Source organism: Haliotis rufescens, unplaced genomic scaffold, assembly GCF_023055435.1.
Source record: "Haliotis rufescens isolate VD_foot unplaced genomic scaffold, xgHalRufe1.0.p SCAF_6, whole genome shotgun sequence".
NCBI lineage: Eukaryota > Metazoa > Mollusca > Gastropoda > Lepetellida > Haliotidae > Haliotis > Haliotis rufescens.
The window spans coordinates 29126409-29146933 of record NW_025964334.1 but is presented as its reverse complement, the minus strand read 5'-3'; the positions used below and the strand labels follow the sequence as shown (position 1 = coordinate 29146933).

Below are 20525 nucleotides of genomic sequence, written 5' to 3'. Positions count from 1 at the left end.
GATGTGAAATGAATGTCATTCTCAGGATTATTTCACTTGTATAGCAACGTGCATACATACATGTGTGTGGCTGCCTGTCCAGACTAATGCTGGCTTTAAAGTGCTAGCCCACTGAGATACAATGCTGCAGTTTAACATGTATCCCCCACTCAGACACATTATACTGACTCCAAGCTGGCAGTCCTTGTTTCATGCCCTTAATGCCGAACACCAGGCAGGGTATCAAAAAGTACCATCTTGTAGCATTTTATGGTATGACAGCTGGGAATTGAACCCCCAACCTTCTGCTCTGCAGACAGACACTCTATCCACTAGACCGGGAAGTCGGTCTTTTAGCATGCAAGGACTACCTGACAGCTGAACGCATCGAGTTGGCATTACATAAAATACTGAGATACCTGAGCAAAGTGGACACATAGAGAATCTCACCCAAGTGCCTTTTGATATCAAATATATCGGGTGTTGATATATTTGATATCAAAAGACATGAGGTGAGATGATTTTTATCATCCAACATCATTCTTCCAACTTTTTCAGTTTGTAGACAGAAATAAGCAGTGTCTTAAGTGTAAAAAGTACTAACAGAAGAGCCATTAGTGATGTCATTTGATTGTGATGTCATGGTAACTGATGACGCCACAATTGTCTGAAAAGCATAGTGATGCAATTTCATTGAAGCAATATCTACATAGTAGATACTGCTTGATCTCACCCAAGTGATATCTCCTGTGGCAGCAAGTTTTGGATGATAAATCATAAAACTAGAAACACTCACTGTAGACTTCTGGCATGACTTATGAAGAGATTCCATCCCAAATCAATGAAATGAGGCAACATGAGGACTAGGAATTAAAACAAGGTGTCATTGGGTTGAACCCCTGAAATGACATTTCCCGAAAAAACTATACACTACTTCCATAACTTGAAATATGTAAACAAACCTTGTGTAAGACAGGAAAAACCTACTAGGGCCACAGAAACGTAATCCTGGATTGTCCAGTCTATTACGAGTATGACTCCATTCTGTTATGATCAATATTCACTTCCATATGTCACTTCCAGGCTTAAAAAAATAAAAGAATTGGTTCTCAGTCAATGACTTTTGAAAATTTAGTGTGAAGGGATGGTGTGTTTTTTTGGTTTTTTGTGCTTGTTCAAACTAGTATGTAACCAAATAAACAGTTGTGTACCATCAACCTGGAAAAGGGCCTCCCCACATAAACAAGCATACAAACTCCTATTGCCACCATGACCATAACACACAATGCACAGTAAAGCAGTGCGCATGTAAAGGGAAGTATCTGCATGCTATATTGGATCACATTTTTTAAGTATTAGGATTTTTAAAGTTATTTGGAAAAGGGAAATAAAAACAAAACGTGCAGCAGACTTTATGATGATGCATGCGGTGCCTGAGAACCAAGACTATTATATTTGTAAGATCTGTATGAATTTTGGTGAAAATAGAAGGTGAGAGAAAGTCTGTGGGCAGTTTGTTCAAGTTAGAGATATGAGAGATGGAGATGGTCACATCACTTCCCAAACACAGTCATGGTGGCCAATAGGTCCAGGCTACTTACTGTAACAGACTGGAGATATAACACACTAGAAAATCAAGGATGCCAAAACTTCAATTCCCATTGCAAAATCATACAAATTGGCATATCTGAGAATTAGTCTCAGCATTGTAGACAGAATAATAACATCAATGATAAGATCACCCTGGGGCACTAGGGTTTCTGAACACCATATGTTTTGGTCCCTTCCATCTCCAGTTTTGGCATTTTTAAATAACCACATGAAATTGGTTGTGAAAACAGCATGAGAAATCTAGCATACTTTTGTAACTGAGTGTGTATTTCAACAATATCACAGTGGGGGACACCAGAAATTGGCCTCACACATTGTACCCATGTGGGGAATCAAACCCAGTTCTTCGGTATGATGGGCGAACGCTTTAACCACAAGGCCACCCAATCAAGCCAGTATACATGAGAAATCTAGAAAATCTCACCGAGTTGTGAGTTATGACTGTCAGCTGTGTGTCACGGCATCAAACTATACAGATCAATGCTTAAATCAACAACAAAGGACCATGAATCAGTGGAAAGATTTCTCATCAGGCCTGTTATCACCCACGTGACTACAGTCTGCGCCAAGACCTTTAAGTCCACTAGCCTGAACTTCTAAATTTTAGTGTTATCATATGGCATTTATTAGCTGATCATAATAGAACATATAAGCTTTACTAGGCTCATGCTTTGGACTAGTGGCTGAAGTCGCACTGTTACTGAGGGAGATGGGGAAGTCTAGAGGTCCAAACATTCACTGGTCACACTGAAGGCCTGGGTTCGATTCCCCACATGGGTACAATGTGTGAAGTCCAGTTCTCATGTCTTCAGTTGTGATATAGCTGGCATATTGCTAAAGCAGCTTAAACCATACTCACTCACTCACATGTATCATGATATGTAGACTAATAGTACACGTAGTAACATCTACACATTTGCCTTCAATCAAGTGACATGTATTTATTAATGCAACCTTTCCATATCTTAACACCAAGATACATACTGCCTCACAACAAGCAGCCTTCATGTGTTTAAAGACTAGTCATGTGGACTAGTTGAAACCTTATTTCACTAGTGCTCAGTTTGTAGCTAGTCCTGCTTGAATGAGACAAAAAAGTTTACTATGTTTACATTTTCTTTTAGTTTTTTTCAGTTTCAATATGTAGCAAATGTGTCAATTAGGACTGCAATCATTGGATTTTTACTTTGGATTTCTGGACAATTAAGTAGTCTCGGCTTAGTGGACTAGCGTGAATTTCAAAGGCTACAAAGTGTATAAATAAAGGCCTATTGCTCATAATGGCTTGAATGCCCATTCTCTCATAGTGGTGAATAAAAAATAATGACAACAGGATGACATGCAGAAATCGCACATCAACACTATATACAGCTTGTGTTGCGGCAGCGCTCCCCAAAACCAACATTAAAAATATTTCAATCATCCAAATTTGAAAAACAAATCAAGCAATCTCTTGCACCCAACCCATGAACTTAAAGAAACAGGAAATGAAGGTTACCATGGTGACATGTAATGTCGCATAACAATCAACTTCTATACAGTGCCCCCTACAGTTCTTGCTTGACAGAAGGCGCATCACTTTCGGACACCTCATCAATCTTATCCAAATGACCGTACCAATGATTGTAAGCCAGCAGTGCCACATTACGACCTCCAATTGCACTCATTTCTAGAGCAGACGCAGCAATCTCTACAGCATTCACATTATACAGCCTGTCATATAAAACAAAGGGAGGTAACTCCATATTTGTGCTGTATTGAGGATATGCTTTCCAGTTGATGAGCCTCAAGTCTTTTCGACCAGAGAATAATAATCTCACCTCTTGTTCGGTGGGAACACGATTCAAGAAAACTTTATAAACTTCTTCCTCAACGTCTTTCTTTTTTAAATGCTCCTTAAAACTAACTGGCCTTTGCTTTCCTACAGAGTTAAAGAACACATCTTCGTCAACTGTGAAAATTCCATTGGGCATATCTTTTAGGTTTTCGTATCCAAAGTATGAAGCATTAAGGTACCCCTGAACAAACAAAGCTATTGTTTCATGCAACTTTAAGTCTGGAAGTGGTAAGTGTTGTGTAAAATCTTCAAACTTAATGTTGGTCTGTCCTGTAGGAAGAGGCGTTGCTATGACAACAATATCATACTCCCGAGCGTTTTCCTCCTGATCCTTGCTTTCTGGGTCCGGGTTTTTATATGACACTTCATATGTAACACCTTCGCCATCCTTTTGCAACAGGATCTGTGTTACCTTCCCATTGATCAAGTTTGCTTTGGATTTCTTCAACAGCTTTTCAGGAACTTGTTTATTACCTCCCTTGACCGCCCATAAGCCAGGTTGCGCCCCTGCCATCGATACTGCACCTGGGTCAATGAAAAATAAAAAATAGTTTCTTCAAATATGAAACAGAAATCTACATGAGCACTGTTGCAAATAATCAACTTCATCAAAATGATTAATGATGGATTGATTTTAGTTTTCATCCAAGGAATTCTATCAGTTGTGATTGATTTTTTTTTCTAATATAAGATTATTTTCATTAATTTGTCGTAATAAATCAATAAATGGTTTCAGGACATTTACCATTCTAATTTGTCTTAGTTCAATCTGAAGTAGAGTACATGTAGTATTATTAAATGTCGAAGGTGTTGTTATTATGTGTCTTCAACATGAAGAGTTGAGGTGAAATTGGGTTTAACGTCGCGTCCAAGATTATTGCACTTATATAGCGACGTGCATGCACGTGTGTGTCTGTGGCTGCTTGTACTAGTCCGGACTGATGCCGATTTATAGTGCTAGGTCACTGAGATACCATGCCGCAGTTTAACATGTTTAACATGAATACCCCACTCAGACACAGTATACTGACTCCGAGCCGACCAGTCCTTGTTTTAGACCCTTAATGTCGAGCGCCAGACAGGGTAACAACAAGTACCATCTTTTAACGTCTTTTGTTATGACGTGGCCGGGGATTGAACCCCGGACCTTCCGCTCTCAGGGCGGACTCTCTACCACAAGACCACGGAGGTGGCTTCAACATGAAGAATGCAGAGAACATGGACAAAGAATGCTCATGACAGAATTCTCTCTTCCCATCAATTGGGATATCATGCTTTCTGTGTGTACAGTCTGTGTCAGATCCTTTGAGTCGGGTAGCCCAAACATGGTCCAGTAACATAAATGACAGTCAGGGAAGCCTGCAATAACCTGCTTCTAGTGGGACACCCTCACTCACCCACAAAGGCTGGGATAGCGACACTCTGTCCGTAGTTGTTTCTCATGATGGCGTGCACCATCTCCTTGATGAAGATATCGGAGAATCCCTGTTCCTTCATGACGTCCATGATGGTGGTGTGAGTGTACCGCACAAACTCCGGGTCCATCACCTGCAGCATGTCCTCCACTGTTGTAAATGCTATCCCCTCATTCTGCAACTTGTAGATTCTGCACAACAGGGAGAGTGAGTGAGTGGGTGGGTGAGTGGGTGGATGAGTGAGTGAGTGAGTGAGTGAGTGAGTGAGTGAGTGAGTGAGTGAGTGAGTGAGTGAGTGAGTGAGTGAGTGAGTGAGTGAGTGAGTGAGTGAGTGAGTGAGTGAGTGAGTGAGTGAGTGAGTGAGTAAGTGGGTGGGTGAGTTGGTGGATGAGTGAGTAAGTGAATGAGTGGGAGTGAGTGAGTGAGTGAGTGGGAGTGAGTGAGTGAGTGAGTGAGCGAGTGAGTGAGTGGGAGTGAGTGCGTGAGTGAGTGAGTGAGTGAGTGGGAGTGAGTGAGTGAGTGAGTTTAATGCCAGTTTGAACTGTATTTCAGTTACATCACGGCTTGATGTGGGAGTGAGTATTACTTTACGCTGCTTTTAGCAATATTCAGTGATGCTGGTATATGGATGCTTCGCTTTGATGAAATCAATGAGCATGGGTTCTGTGCTGACATGAATGAATGAATGAATGAATGAATGAATGAATGAATGAATGAATGAATGAAATGTAACAAATGTCAATTTGGGACAACACTTTCTTAGTAAAGTACAGATTCTTGTACTTTTTGGGGTCAAGTCTCATCTGGGATTTGAATCCACACTGCCAGGGAGAGGCACCTATTCGCCAGCACCGACTCAGCCACCGAGGCCTCCAAGGAATGAATGAGCCGGGTTTAACGCTGCTTTAACAGTATTCCAGTTATGTCACGTGAGCTTAATGAGGTAAGAAAGCCTGAAGTGATGCAGTTCTCAGGCGTTTACCACTTTGGTGAAACCTGCACCCAGGGGCATGGTGCTGACAAACCTAGAAACAATCTGTGTGTACAGGGAATTGAACCCACGATCACAGGTGTCTGGTGTGCACAAGGGATGCAACTCTGCACAGACGTGTTTAGTAATTCATATGTCATACCTTGTAAAGTTTTTGAGCAGGGAGTCTTGGACCCAGTTCTGGATTTTAACAATGTCATAGCCGTAACGCCACAGCAATTTTGCCATGGTAACCGCTGTCCATGTGCTAGTTTCAACTTTCATCCCATCAGATCCAAAAAATCCAATTCTTCCTTCAGATGCATCAATCCTCTCAAGACCTAACAAACACAAATATTATTCAAATGAACATACAAGCCCAAAATACAGTTCTCATCAACAAGAGCCAAGCTTATCAAAAGTCGTGGGGTGGATAACCATGATAACTTTCAGGTTTTCAGTTTTCATCATTAACACTAACCAGTGCTAACAAGAACATGGGTAAATTAGCGATGTGAGTGAAAAGCTTGTATTCATAGAACAGTTATTATACACAGTGTTCCCGATTACCGGTAATTACCAGTATTTAAAAGGAAAATTTAGGCTTGGACCGGTAATTCTTCTGACTGTTAGACCCTGTGGACCAGCAAATTAGGTATCTTGTAAATCTTTGTTGTTGAATAAAACATTGACAATAGTCAATAAATAATATTTTTCTGACAAAATCAGCTTGTCTGTTATCATCAGGGGTTCACACTGTCTATTTTTAGCGCAAGGAAATAATATTTTGCTATATATAATAATAATATTTGAAATAATAATCTATTTGAAGAAAATTAGTCTTGAACCAAAGTGAAATATTTAGAAAAAAAAGAGAAAATTGCGATTGAATTTTGTGTGAATGATGTCTATATCTAAATAAGTTACTTCAGAAATGAAGTTACTGATTTTGTCAGCCATGAAAAGAAATTGATGTTGAAAGAATTAAAACTAGGTAATTTTCATATGATATTTATATGTTCAAAGGTGGGTCTGACAAAAATTGGGTGGGTCTGGTAATTTTTAGAGTTACTAGTCCACTTGAACTGGCAGTTTCAACATGTTGTCAACCTTAATTACGAAACAAGTCCTGTTTTATGGGAGGTTCACGTTCATCCAATAGCCAATCACAAGGTTCAAATAGCATGGTGCTTCAACCTGGCTAGTTACACACAAGCTGGACATGACAGAAGGCGGAGATGAATGTGAGCTTAAAAATCTTTCCTTCAAATCAGCTGTTTGGGATAGTTTTGACCTCCCTGTTACAGTTTTGATGGACTCCATTTTTTAACATAATTTTTTCACTCATCTGAAATACAGCAATTCAGTTCGAGAAGTATCGAGAGTATCGAGATATGTATCCAATAATAACCATGGTAACCAGAATATTGTTGCACTAAAATTATTTGACAGATTATCAAGAGATATTTAGCTGAAAAATACTTCACAAAAAAATTTGAAAAACGACAGGCGCATGTATTCCAGTCCTTGGTTGTCGTTTTTTTAGTGCTTGTACTTGTTTATCTCTTTATCACTGTTTATGGAAACACTAGGTAGTGTTGTATAAAAACTTTGCGTACATTTTTATTATGTGATCTCTTGGGTGTGAAAATTTTACAAATAACATAAAAATGTCCAACATTGTGGGCATATCCTATTCTCACCAAACATGTTTGTAAAGTCAACCAAGTTGGTGTAAGACTTGCTGTACTCGCCAAACATGTTTGTAAAGCTGGCCATGTATTCATTGAGGGGGTGTAAGACAGCTGCACATGCTGTACTCACCAAACATGTTTGTAAAGTCGACCATGTATTCATTGAGGGGGTGTAAGACTTGCTGTACTCACCAAACATGTTTGTAAAGTTGACCATGTATTCATTGAGGGGGTGTAAGACTTGCTGTACTCGCCAAACATGTTTGTAAAGTTGACCATGTATTCATTGAGGGGGTGTAAGACTTGCTGTACTCACCAAACATGTTTGTAAAGTTGACCATGTATTCATTGAGGGGGTGTAAGACTTGCTGTACTCACCAAACATGTTTGTAAAGTTGACCATGTATTCATTGAGGGGGTGTAAGACTTGCTGTACTCACCAAACATGTTTGTAAAGTTGACCATGTATTAATTGAGGGGGTGTAAGACACTGCTGTACTCACCAAACATGTTTGTAAAGTTGACCATGTATTCATTGAGGGGGTGTAAGACAGCTGCACCTGCTTCATACTCGAAATCGTCAATGTTGATCGATCTTGCCCGTCCACCAACTCTGTCCTGCTCAAAGATGTCAATAACAGCTTCCTTTCCAAAGAGCTGGCGTAAATAGTAGGCTGTGGTTGTTCCCCCTACACCTGCTCCTATGATGCCTGAAAGTTATTATGTACTAACATGAAAAACATGCAGGGTCTTACACGACGTAGAAATGTGTGTCGAGAACGCACAAATGTATAGAATGGATGCAGAAAATAAATATTGCATCCTAAAGAATGCACAATAATAATCATTGTACCAAATTCTTGACCAGTAAAATAAAGGTCCTGTAATTAAAATAGTTATCAAATCAGACAGTACAGCACACTACTCAATTTTATCAGGACACTCATATTTCCTGTAAGGACCCTTGAATATAAATTCTTGGGGGTCCAGTTGTCAAGGTATAACCATTACTTGTACAATGAAAGCATTATACGTACTATTTAGTAATACATGTACTTATCTACTGAAACATGTCTTACATGTGTTACTTTGTAATTTTCCTACTGTACAATGTCTGTATTGAACAGCACATTATCATGATTAGAACTATATGTACTTGATAACCGTATAAAAGTAACAGTCAGCAAATTTTTCATCTTCATCTTGATAGGCTGTAGATAATGAGGTCTGTCATAGCACAATCAACATACCATGCTGCTTTAGATTTATTTACTAAACAAGATTTACTTGCACATTCAAAACAACTAAGGATAAACAGAATGACCAAGTCAAACAAGAATTGTGAGAAGTTGTCATAGGTTGTAAAAACTTCACTTTGAACCTCTATGCCGCTTGGATTAGATTAGAGCTTTGATTAGTTAACAGCCTGAGATGGACAATGCCCATTCATATAATAGGGGTGAGGCAATTAAGCATTTGAATAATTGTAGGCGAAATGAGGTGTAGGCGAAATGAGGGCAAGCCGCTGGAGTATGTTGACACACAATCAATCAACTCAACAAGGAGCCTGACGACATAATTCCTGTTTAGCACGTTTAGCAGGCTCCTATGACAAGCATTGGGTACTGGGGACCATTGGAAAGTATTTTAACCATCAATACACAGGGGATCTTGCTGGTACTATTAGCTATTGCTTGAACACAAAGAGATTACCATGATCATATGGTAAATAGTATTGCCATCAGGGTTGGCCATATTACATCTACAAAAACATCAACATTTTCTGTTATCATGTACCATACAGTCAATGCAACACTCATCATTCATATTTATCATTCTTTGTCAATGTAAATGTGAGTTTATATGTTGACATATTAACATGATTAAGTAATAAATGTTTGAAAATAGGAAAGACATTCAAGATTGACTACTGCATTTGCTGGTGCACTAACATGATTATGACTATTATGTCATTATTCAAATGACCGTGACATTTATTTATCTGGATATATAAATCATATTTTGTGGAATTAGCGAGAAATGAAGAGATGCCAATGATCTACGCCAACAAAATGTCCCGCGAAAACAGGTGACGATGCGATAACTGATCGCAATTCACCTCTAAAACGACAATATTTTACGTTTAACTGATGCAAATATTCATTGTTCGGCAAATATTTTATTAAAATTGAAACATAGATGCTATACCTATACGAGGAATTTCTTCTCCATCCTCTTGTGATTCTGTCAAGGAGAATAATCCTGTTATCAGGACGACATAAGTAACAGACTTCCACATTGACGCCATGTTAAGACAATGTGAAGTTGTTGCCGGATGCTTTTTTCGTAAAACCATTTAGTGAACTTTTTATATATATTTAGAAATAGATTACCAGAAATATTCAAATACATACTTAGTTTATTCTATGAGCGTCATTTTATATCATTATTTAATTATGGACGATCAGGAAATTCGTAATACGTCAAAAGGAATCTTAGCTTTGTATAATATTTCTCAAAATGTCTGCGCCCATGAGATGCATGAGAGCAATGTTTCATCACATTTACCTCCGAAATGTGTGTCATAAATGTTGGAGAAACTTACGCTCTGGAAAGAAGTTATTGATGTCTAACGCGCTGAGAGGATCTTTTATGATTTCTGCCTCTGTTCTAGGTCCACAGACCTCGGAAATAAAAATGACTGTAGGTGTTAACGTAATTAGCCTATGCCACGACCAGTGTTAATTACCATCTTCACATAACTAGGCCAAAAACAATAACATAATTAACATGGCAATCTAAATGAAAAAAAAAGAAAGAAAGAACTTTACTTTATTCTATTTTGGGAAAATTATATTATCAAAATGAATCAGGTCATATATCCTATCATGGATACATAAAGGGACAGTGTCATGTGTTTTTTAGACATGCATGCAATAATTTCCGAGTGTGACATCACACCTTTAGTTCCATCTTCCTATGGCAAACGTGTCCACTAGCCTGTATCAAAGCCATTTCTGGTGTCCCTAGCCGTGATATTGGTGGAATATTGCTAAAAGCGGCGTAAAACCCAACTCGCTTAGTCATTATTATGATATAGAACATACTTGTACATGTAGTAACATATACACAACTGCATACCTTATACAAGAAGGTACACCATGTACACAGTGTAGAAAATACAAAAAACATGTAGTTGCACCACCTGTTGTTGAACAGACACTGTACGCCATCACGCTATCCAGTTTACTTATCATTTCTATGTCTGAACATGTCACTGAAGTGGCAACACCCTGCAACAAATGCATATTGTCAATGTTTGTGGTATATCATATATTGAGAATGATAATTCAAACACAACGTTGTGTACCTGGTACTGTCTCTCTTTTTTGCAAAGTTGTGTTTGCAAATACCTATCAAAGACTAATATAACAGGTATGATATGTATACATATATCTTTGGCAGTGCAGTTTCTTTTATAGTGGGAATTGTATGGGGCAGAAATATAACTTTGGTCATATAACATGTACAAAGATGGTTTGGAGAGATCTTGGGGTATCCATTTATTGCTGTATGGCTGTATGATTAGACATGTGTATGGGGCATTTGATTGTGTGCTTATATCAATAGTCACCTTAACAGGCTCCATGGTCTAGTGGTAGAGCATCTGCCCAGAGTGCGGAAGATCAGGGGTTTGGTCCCTGTCCGCGTCATACCAAAAGACATTCAAAGATGGTACTTGTTACTACCCTGCCTGGCACTCAGCATTAAGGGGCTAACACAAGGAAAGGTCGGCTCAGAGTCCGTATACTGTGGCTGAGTGGGGTATTCATGTTAAACTGCTGTAGGTATCTCACTGAGCTAGCACTATAAACTCGACATTAGTCCGGTCGAGTACAAGCAGCCACACAAACACACGTGCATGCACATCGCTATATAAGTGCAATAATCTTTTACTGCAACGTTAAACCCATTTCACCTCACCATTGCAATAGTAACCATGGTAACAGACAATGGACCCTTACATGCTGTAGTATAGGGAATGCTCCCACTGTTGTTAGAGGTGGCACGAGTGATGATACTCAGATAGTAGGGAGATGTGCCCTTCCTTCAGGATTCCAAGGGCCTACCTCTGAATCATTTTTGATTCAAGTCCTGTATCATGTTTAACATGTTAAAAACAAACTGACTTGTACATGTATTTTGAAGCTGTAGGGTCACTGTAGATGGAGTTGACATGGATTTCAATTTCTTTAGTCTTTGAATACTACATTTGAGCACGTATACCAGTCAGCACATTGAAAGAATTAAAGAAGTTGAAATCTAACCCCCTGTCTTCATAGACATTTAACTATTTCATCATTTGAAAGTTGTTTGCAAACTCTTGTCTTTATTTTTTCAAGGAACCCTTTTCATGGTTAACCAGAAATAATCAATGTTTGTGTCTTTGCATAATTGCCAGCCCCCTGACCCGACCACCTTGACACACTCCTACCTCATCAAGAATGCATCCACGGTTGCCATGGATGCATCTTCGACAGTGTTGTCCCAAGTTGTTGCCAGCATCATCCAAACAGAGAAGGAATATACACAGGTAGCACCCATGTTAAACCTATGGATATAGTGAGTGAGTGAGTATGGTTTTCCAGCAATATCATGGCGGGGGACACCACATATGGGTCTCACACATTGTACCCATGTGGCGTGACGAGCAAACGCTTTCTCTAGGCTATTCCCCCGCCCGGGGTTCGATTCCCGACATAGGCACATTGTGTGAAGCCCATTTCTGGTGTCCCCCCCCCCCCCCCGTGATATTGCTGTAATATTGCTAAAAGCAGCGTAAAAACCATACTCACTCTCTCGCTCCTGTTGTGAGGGTGGTCTAATCATCATGGACTACATAATGATAAAGCCTATTAACTGCTTGAATGATAATATGCACATTTCCACTCAGGCAACTCACTCACTCTCAAGTAGTCGGGTAGAATACACTCTTAGAATACACTCTCAGTACACTTTTCTTATTTTAAGAGCTGACTAATATGAGGATCACGACAGACTGAGGACCTGACTGTTTATGTTGAAATGTAGAGTTATGTATGAGCTGCTCGTCTTTTGGCAGACTATGGAGGACCTGAGTGTTTATGTTGAAATGTAGAGTTATGTATGAGCTGCGTGTCTTTTGGCAGACTATGGAGGACCTGAGTGTTTATGTTGAAATGTAGAGTTATGTATGAGCTGCTCGTCTTTTGGCAGACTATGGAGGACCTGAGTGTTTATGTTGAAATGTAGAGTTATGTATGAGCTGCTCGTCTTTTGGCAGACTATGGAGGACCTGAGTGTTAATGTTGAAATGTAGAGTTATGTATGAGCTGCATGTCTTTTGGCAGACTATGGAGGACCTGAGTGTTTATGTTGAAAATTAGAGTTGTGTATGAGCTGCTCTTCTTTTGGCAGACTATGGAGGAGCTGAGTGAGTTGCTGGAGTTTCAGCTCCAGGTTCTGGGGCATGGGAGTCCTCAGGAGCAGCAGGTGTGGGATGACATCATTGCCACAAGGGACAGACTGACCACAATCAAACAAACACAGCAGGTACTGCATGTCTAGGGTCCCTCAAATTTTCAGTGATTACACATATTCCCTGTAACATATCCATATACAATAACATAGCGTTTATTACCTACATTTGGGTTGTAAATTGATATTGTTTTTGAGAGAGCTGTGTATATATTAATAAAAAACATCAAATTAAGTTTTTCTAACACAAATCTGTTGTTGCATGTGACTTCACAGTTATCTAGTCTGTCCCCATCCCCATGTGTCTACACTGGTAGTAATGTGGAAACCAACCATGATAAAGATAAGTGACAATGTATGAGCGTAACCATGGCAACAATCGTGATTTTGTGCAACAGCTGTTCACTTTCACATATTACTCAAAATGCTGGTATTGGTATTGTAAAACAACTGCATTATATATATGTACACGCTCTACTTAGTCAGATTTAATATGTCTAATAATATCTATACATATGCAACTGAACTTTGGATATATTCCCATTTTACTGGGATAAACCAAAACTGATTACCGGTACTTATGTTATGAATATTGTAAGTAATATGAAATATTTCAGTATCCTTGTCAAATGTTTAGTATAATTAAAGACCTCACACCATCCCTTCATAGGCCATTTAGTTGACTGCTGGGAATTTTTCATGGTATGTGGTCCTGTGCACTGGTCACACAAATCATTCAACATTAAACATTGTTGGTTGTGGAGAGTAGGTCTCTAGGGTGGATGGGTGACAGGGTGCAAGCTTGACCCCTGAGATTTGGTCGCATCCACTCTGAAACACGTCACATGTGGGGCCTCCTTTGGCAAGAAACTTTGTTTGAAATGTGCCTGTTCACCCACCAGCGAATGAGTACCTGGTTAAATGACATTGTTACACAACAACACAGTTGCCTGCTGATTGAATTTAAGTGTCAGTACAGGTATCCCTACCAAATGCTTGTTGTATGAGCTCACCTGGCTTGTGTCATTCATGTTATAACCCGACATTGAGTTGCTGCTCATGCTATCAACCACTAGTTAGCCTGGCTCAATAATCTACATGCTGCTGTGATATGTCTGTTTTGTTACTGACAGTGGCATAAAACAACATTCACTCACTCGATTGATTGTTTCAGGACCTGGAAACTCTGTACTCCAGTGTTGAGAAGCTGATGGACTCATCTGGGGAGGTGGCATTCTTCGCAGGTGAGAGCGTCAGATGTGTGTAAAGTATCCTCAGGTGTACTCCATTTCATTCCATGACAGATGTTGATGAAGATGTGAGGTGAGGTGAAATTGGGTTTAACGTCGGGTCAAAGATTATTGCACTTATATAGCGACGTGCATGCACGTGTATGTGTGTGTGTGGCTGGCTGCTTGTACTAGTCTGGACTGATGCCAATTTATAGTGCTAGCCCACTGAGATACCATGCCGCAGTTTAACATGAATACCCAACTCAGACACAGTATACTGACTCAGAGCCGACCAGTCCTTGTTTTAGCCACTTAATGCCGAGCGCCAGACAGGGTAACAACAAGTACCTTCTTTTAACATCTTTTGGTATGACGCGGCCGGGGATCGAATCCTGGACCTTCCGCTCTCTGGGCTGTTGATTAAGAGATAACCATTTCCAATCTTCAACGTTGACAGCTCTATGCATGTTTATATTCATCCTCATGTCTCTAAAGTCAACTGGGATGAGGGCAGCCCAGAAGCCTAAGGCCTGATTAGGCATCCTGATTCTCTGCAGAGTTGTGTGCCTTAGCTGTACCAGGATATGCTTGCACATTGCTGGCATGTTGTTGAAAGTGGTGCAAAACCAAACTCACTCATTTCTGTTTCAGGTGCACAGTACGCCACAACATGTACGGGAGAGCGTTTGTACAGTGCCAAGTCTCACATTGCCGAAGTCAAAGCCGCATCTAAACAAGCAGAAGACTTGCTTAATCTCCTGGAAGTAAAGGTCATTGAAGAGACGTCCAAGCAGGAGGAGAAGAAGAAGAAAAGGCATGCTGCTGATGAGGAACCACCAGCCCAATTCATTGACTTAGACCTAGAGAATCAGAGCAATGAGGATGAATCCTCACAACGCTCGGACTCATGACATCAGATGTCAAGTGGATGACTGGGGTGACTCAAGAGCTCTTGTAGGAGTCTGAGACCAATGAGGATTGGATGATTACAAAGTGTGACATGGTTGATTGGGTTGGATGATTACAAAGTGGGTTGATTGGGTGTTAATGAGACCCAAAGCAAAGATTGTTGCTGATGTTATCAGTCACTGCTCATGACTGGTTTGCCTGGCCAAGACTTAATGTTCACAGACTGCTGGAGTGTAGCTGGACTACAGCTGTGTAAAACACCATTCAATCACTTTTACTATGGTATTTACAGCTAAAAGCAATAAAAGTCAATCTGAACAGTACAGGTGCTTTCACATAAAGACAAATATTAGTCAAGAGTGAAATATGTTTCATGCAGTACTGCCATCCGATGTCACAACTAACTTCTATTGAGGACATCTGACATATTTTGCTGACGATGAAGTTCTTTCTACAACCAGAGCTATGTTGAAGGTCATCTGCCTTGATATGGATGTTTATGTTAGAAGTCTCCATGACAGGTAGTTGGGATAGAGTTGTGTCCCTTAGCCATGCAAGGATCTGCTGGTCTCAGACTTTACCCCCCATGTGAAGCCAATGAGCAGGGACAGGGTGCTTACAAACCAAGAAACATAATCATCTGGGATTTGAACCCATTACCATAGTTTCTTGCATGTCTAAGGGATGCAACTTGTGTGGGATGGTGTCTTGAACTAGGACAACTGAGCCAAATAAAGTACTCATGTATTTACTTACAAACTCTACTGCTAGATATTGGATGTTATTTCAAGTTTTTGTTATATAAATAACAACAATAATGAATATTGTAACAGTTTTATTCATAAAAAGAATGTAAAGTTTTAATAAGGTAATGAAAATATCTTTGACTCTGCACTCATGATTTTGCTTTCACACTAATGATAAATTGCACTCCATGGATTTCGTATTCCCTATATATGCAGAATTCTGTATCAAATGAAACCACATACAGGGCTGCTTTGTAAATAAGCAACTTTTTAACAAGCAGGATACATACAAAGTAGGCATAACTATATCTGCATAAACTACTAATGTCTTGTTATTATGGTATACAGAAAATAATATATATATATTTGTACTCAGTAAATGTTTTTGACGAAAAACTTGTTTGTGAATTTTGTCATTCCCTGCTGTAGTGCAACAAAACTTCTGTTCTTTTTGTATTTTCTTTGTAACCAGCTTATCCTTCTCAGCAGCAGATGGAATAAATTTGCGGACACATAGAGCACTTGATACAGAATAACACTTGTCAGTTGTATTAAAGACAGTGGAATAGTAACAGCCTGAACATGGCAGAATGGACAACTCATATCTCCTTCCAAATAATGAAAGGTTGGAAAAGAATACAACAAGATGACTCATAGGCAATGACTTTCAGTGTAGTAGTCCATTTGCAGTTAAGTTTAGAAAAGCATAAAAATCTAGTTCAGGTTATTTTACTGATGACTGCTTTGCCAAAGATGCATGAGTGAGTTGTGTTTATGCCACTTTTTACAGTGGCGGTCAGCATGTGAAAAGACTGAAATAATACAGGTCTTGGATGTTTACAACTATGTAAAACTCACAGCCATATGCTGACAAACCAACGATCACAATCAGGGTGAATCAGGGATTCTAACCCATGGTCATAAGATCCTCACTCACCAAGGGGACCTAACTCTGCATATCACATTGCAGCACACATGACTACTGTGCCGACATACCCTACATGAAGTATGAACATATTTGAGTATATTTTGTTTACATGTATGGAAACCATGGTGCTAGTGAAAGAAAGGTGGTATCAAGTTTCAGCCCATCCCCACAAAGGATACATAAACATTCAATATTGTACAGGTCAAATATTTTCTGCTAGTGACATTTTGATCTGTTTCGTGAACATTTTGGTTCACATGAATACATCAGTTCCTTGCTCTGCAAAGTGTTGATAATAAGGAACAAGCACTGTAACATTCTTCTAAAACAGTGTCTTAAATAACAGCACTACTATATGGTAGGGGGAAAATGTTTCAACAGGTAACATGGTACATGGTACACTTTGATTGAATCAACATAGAGTTTAAGTACTTAACTACATAATAAATAATGGCATGTCACTTGAAGCCCAAAAGGACCATCCATTTGATACACCATAGTGTATGGATTTGCCTGGGATGTTATTTTTTTCTTCATTTGTTCCAGGAAATATTGGAAAATACCAAATTTGCCTCAGTTTAAAAATAATAATCGATTGATGGACGTCCTTTTGTGTTGATCCTTTTTCAGAAAAACAAAAACAAACATTCTGTCTGACAATAATCCCCAATTAGAATTTAACCTGTTGGTGCCTAGTTAACTACATAATGTGGACTAGTAGTCTGACATGTTTACTAGCCTAATGAACTAGTCCTTACTTAGTTTTTGTTCACCATTTGCTGTGGAGCTAGCGAGAAAATGAGAAAATCTGGAAGAGTGAGACATACTTCCGTTCAATGACAATAGTGGTAACCTGATAGCCATACTTTAGAGTAATGTCAGTTGATACTGATATAAAGGTGTCCATCCAGAAGGCTTGGACAATTATTCCTGTTAATTCATGTTAATTTTCCCCAAATGTAAAGAAGAACACTATGTGTATAAGTTGTAGCTGAAAGTCATCACAAAGATGGACAGCAAATCTCAATGAGTCTATCATCAAATAAGTGGCTTTATCATGACTTAAGTCAAGTTTATATTGACCTACTGACAAAGGAAACAAATTACATACAGCAAGCTACTGTGTTTGGTGAATAACAAATCAGACATTTGGGACTAAGGTTTAAAAAAAGAGAAAAGAATTGGTCCTCAGGCAATGGCTTTTTTAAAATATAGAGCGGGAGGGTGGTGTTCTTTTTTGTTGTTTTTTTGTTCAAACTAGTATGTAACCAAATAAACAGTTGTGTACAATCAACCTGGGAAAGGGCCTCCCTACATTATGTAAGTGAGTGAGTTGGGTTTAACGCCACTTTTAACAGTATTCCAGTTATATTGCGTGTCAGCTTAATGTGGGAGGAAAGCCTAAACTGACGCAGGTCTCCAACATTTACCACTTTGGTGAAACCCACGAGCACGCTATGGTACTGACAAACCTAGAAACATAATCGGGGCGAACCAGGATTCGGACCCACAATCATAGGTTTCCGGCGTGCCCAAGGGACGCAGCTCTGCACAGAGAATCATGGCGCCTTAGATGACTGGGCCACCCCTTGGGCAGCACTTCAGTAGTGATATTACTTGCCTTAACTGGTATCTAAAATAGGATGGGTGGTCATGCATTAAGCCTGTACAACATGATTGCCGATTTTGCACACAGTTAATAAGTTGAAAAAGCAGTAAGAAAACATTCCATATGGGTCACACTTTGACGTAATCAATTCTAATCCCTCGGGCATGGTACCAAATTGTATTGTTCATGCTGATAATCAACTGATTCTGAGTAATACAAATCTGTAAAAATGCTGATGCGGCTTAAAACAGGATTTCATCAGTATAATCATTGCACTGCAATATAGACAGCCAATCACCAAGAGGTTTATAGTAATGGTGCAGTGGGATTCCAGCGTAAGAAATGAAAGGTACTTCAGGTTTTCTGCAAAAGTATTTGAATATAAGGACCCTCAAGTTTCCTGCTTATTTTCGAGACTCTCAATAATGTCAAATATCGTAAAGCTACTCTTCACTGTTGTATCTTGACGGTGAGGCATATACATTTGGACAAAACACTTGTATTAACACAGCATTATCTACAAAGTTCATGAAAGATGATACCAGTTATTAGAATTCTAGAAATGTTTCCAAAATAATGCCAACTGTTTAAATGGGAAACACAGGAAAATCTGTAAAAGACAATAACATCAGTGTTTTATATGTCATACTATCCTTGGAGCAAAATCATCTCAGAAAAGGAGTAAAAATAACAAAGAAATCATAAGACATGTTACTCCTGCTAAAGTAATGTAGCTCATTCCTTGAAAATAGTCTCACTAATCTTCAGTCCATAATCCCTTCCAAACATGACCATGTGTGTAGTCTTTTAATGACTAAACAATAATCACAGTGAAGTGGGTTTGCTCTGAAATATACAAACTGCAAGTGTTTAAGAGGCTTTTTCAAAAAGTCACATTTTTCCCCCAATGTTTTTATATTTAAGGTTTTCAAAGGGAGGCATCCAATTTTAGAACGTTTCAAGTCTTCATGAACTTTGTACCTGAACTACTGTATTACCGGTAATCTACTTGACACTTCACACGGCAACGGACATTTCCTGTAACAGAGCTTGATACGTCAAGGGACATGTACTGGAATATATATACACAGATATCTGAACACGCCGATGCATTATGCAACAAGTGTGCAATATTTACAGCAGCTGCACACGAACACAGCACTCCGATACATTTCACTACTGAAGAGCATATAATCATTTCATTCTGAGAATTTTCTAGAATCTTCAGGACAGAACTACTCCACTTTTCTCTAGCATGTTGCCCGGGGCTAATTCACAGCTTACATTTAAAGATCTAGCAGGAATACGTTTTGAAAGTGAATAATCTATTCACACAGTACCATTGTCATAATTTTACATAACTTTCTGACAGTCTGGTTGATGAATCTGAGATACAGAAACTAAAAATTGTGTTACTAAAGTATTTACCGTAGTCGACGTAATAAGCGCCCCGCTCTAATAAGCGCCCTTGGCGATATTTGCTAATATACTGGCTAGTGAACAATCCTTATTGGCACCCCTTCCGATTGATCAATGTACACAAGACTTATTTATTCATGCATAATACGTTTGTTATATGCACCCTTAATTATGGGCAATTAAATTCTGGAAAAATATATCTGTCATATATAAACATTTCAGGCTTTCAGCATAAACCACGAAACTTATGATCTTTCAGCTCTGTTCTTTTTCACCAAAATAATATTCTAATAAGAGCCCCCTCATTCTAATTTTGAGAGCGCCCTGGGGGCTTATTATGTTGAATACAGTCATATGGCCGATGTTCAATGAATCTTCATTCTGATCAAAGTCAAAGATATCACAGATTTACTGTTTTGATTTTCAACTTTCAACTTTTTGGCAATACCTTGTTACCTAGCAATAATATCAGTAATTAAATACACTGCTGTGGTTTACGACAACAATATCTGGAAGTGTATTTAGGCGTTGTTCATAGGAAAGGTGTATAGAAATGATAAACACCAAGACTTAGTTTGTCTCATTGTTTCAGTCCAATGTCATAGGAAACCTGTGAAACAAACATAAATAAAGTTTCAATGTATATATTTCTGTAATGA

General features: G+C 39.0%; 2 protein-coding genes across 3 annotated transcripts; one reads left to right on the top strand and one right to left on the bottom strand.

Annotated features, from left to right (window-relative positions):
• Positions 1 to 1615: 1615 nt before the first annotated feature.
• LOC124141057 (prenylcysteine oxidase-like) lies at positions 1616 to 9814 on the bottom strand. Of its 2 annotated transcripts, XM_046508937.2 has the most exons (5): positions 9715 to 9814; positions 8010 to 8216; positions 5976 to 6153; positions 4825 to 5033; positions 1616 to 3952 (listed from the first exon to the last, which is right to left on the bottom strand). In XM_046508937.2, exons 1-5 carry the CDS (start codon positions 9812 to 9814, stop codon positions 3138 to 3140), a joined length of 1509 nt encoding a protein of 502 aa, XP_046364893.2. In that variant the 3' UTR covers positions 1616 to 3137. The 2 variants fall into 2 exon arrangements, with proteins under 2 accessions (XP_046364893.2, XP_046364894.2); XM_046508938.2 differs by lacking the exons at positions 8010 to 8216; positions 9715 to 9814 and adding an exon at positions 7699 to 7958.
• A 212-nt stretch (positions 9815 to 10026) lies between these two features.
• Positions 10027 to 17473, top strand: LOC124141059. Its single transcript, XM_046508940.2, has 5 exons — positions 10027 to 10209; positions 11969 to 12100; positions 12964 to 13098; positions 14198 to 14267; positions 14907 to 17473. Exons 1-5 carry the CDS (start codon positions 10027 to 10029, stop codon positions 15164 to 15166), a joined length of 780 nt encoding a protein of 259 aa, XP_046364896.2. The 3' UTR covers positions 15167 to 17473.
• Positions 17474 to 20525: the final 3052 nt, after the last annotated feature.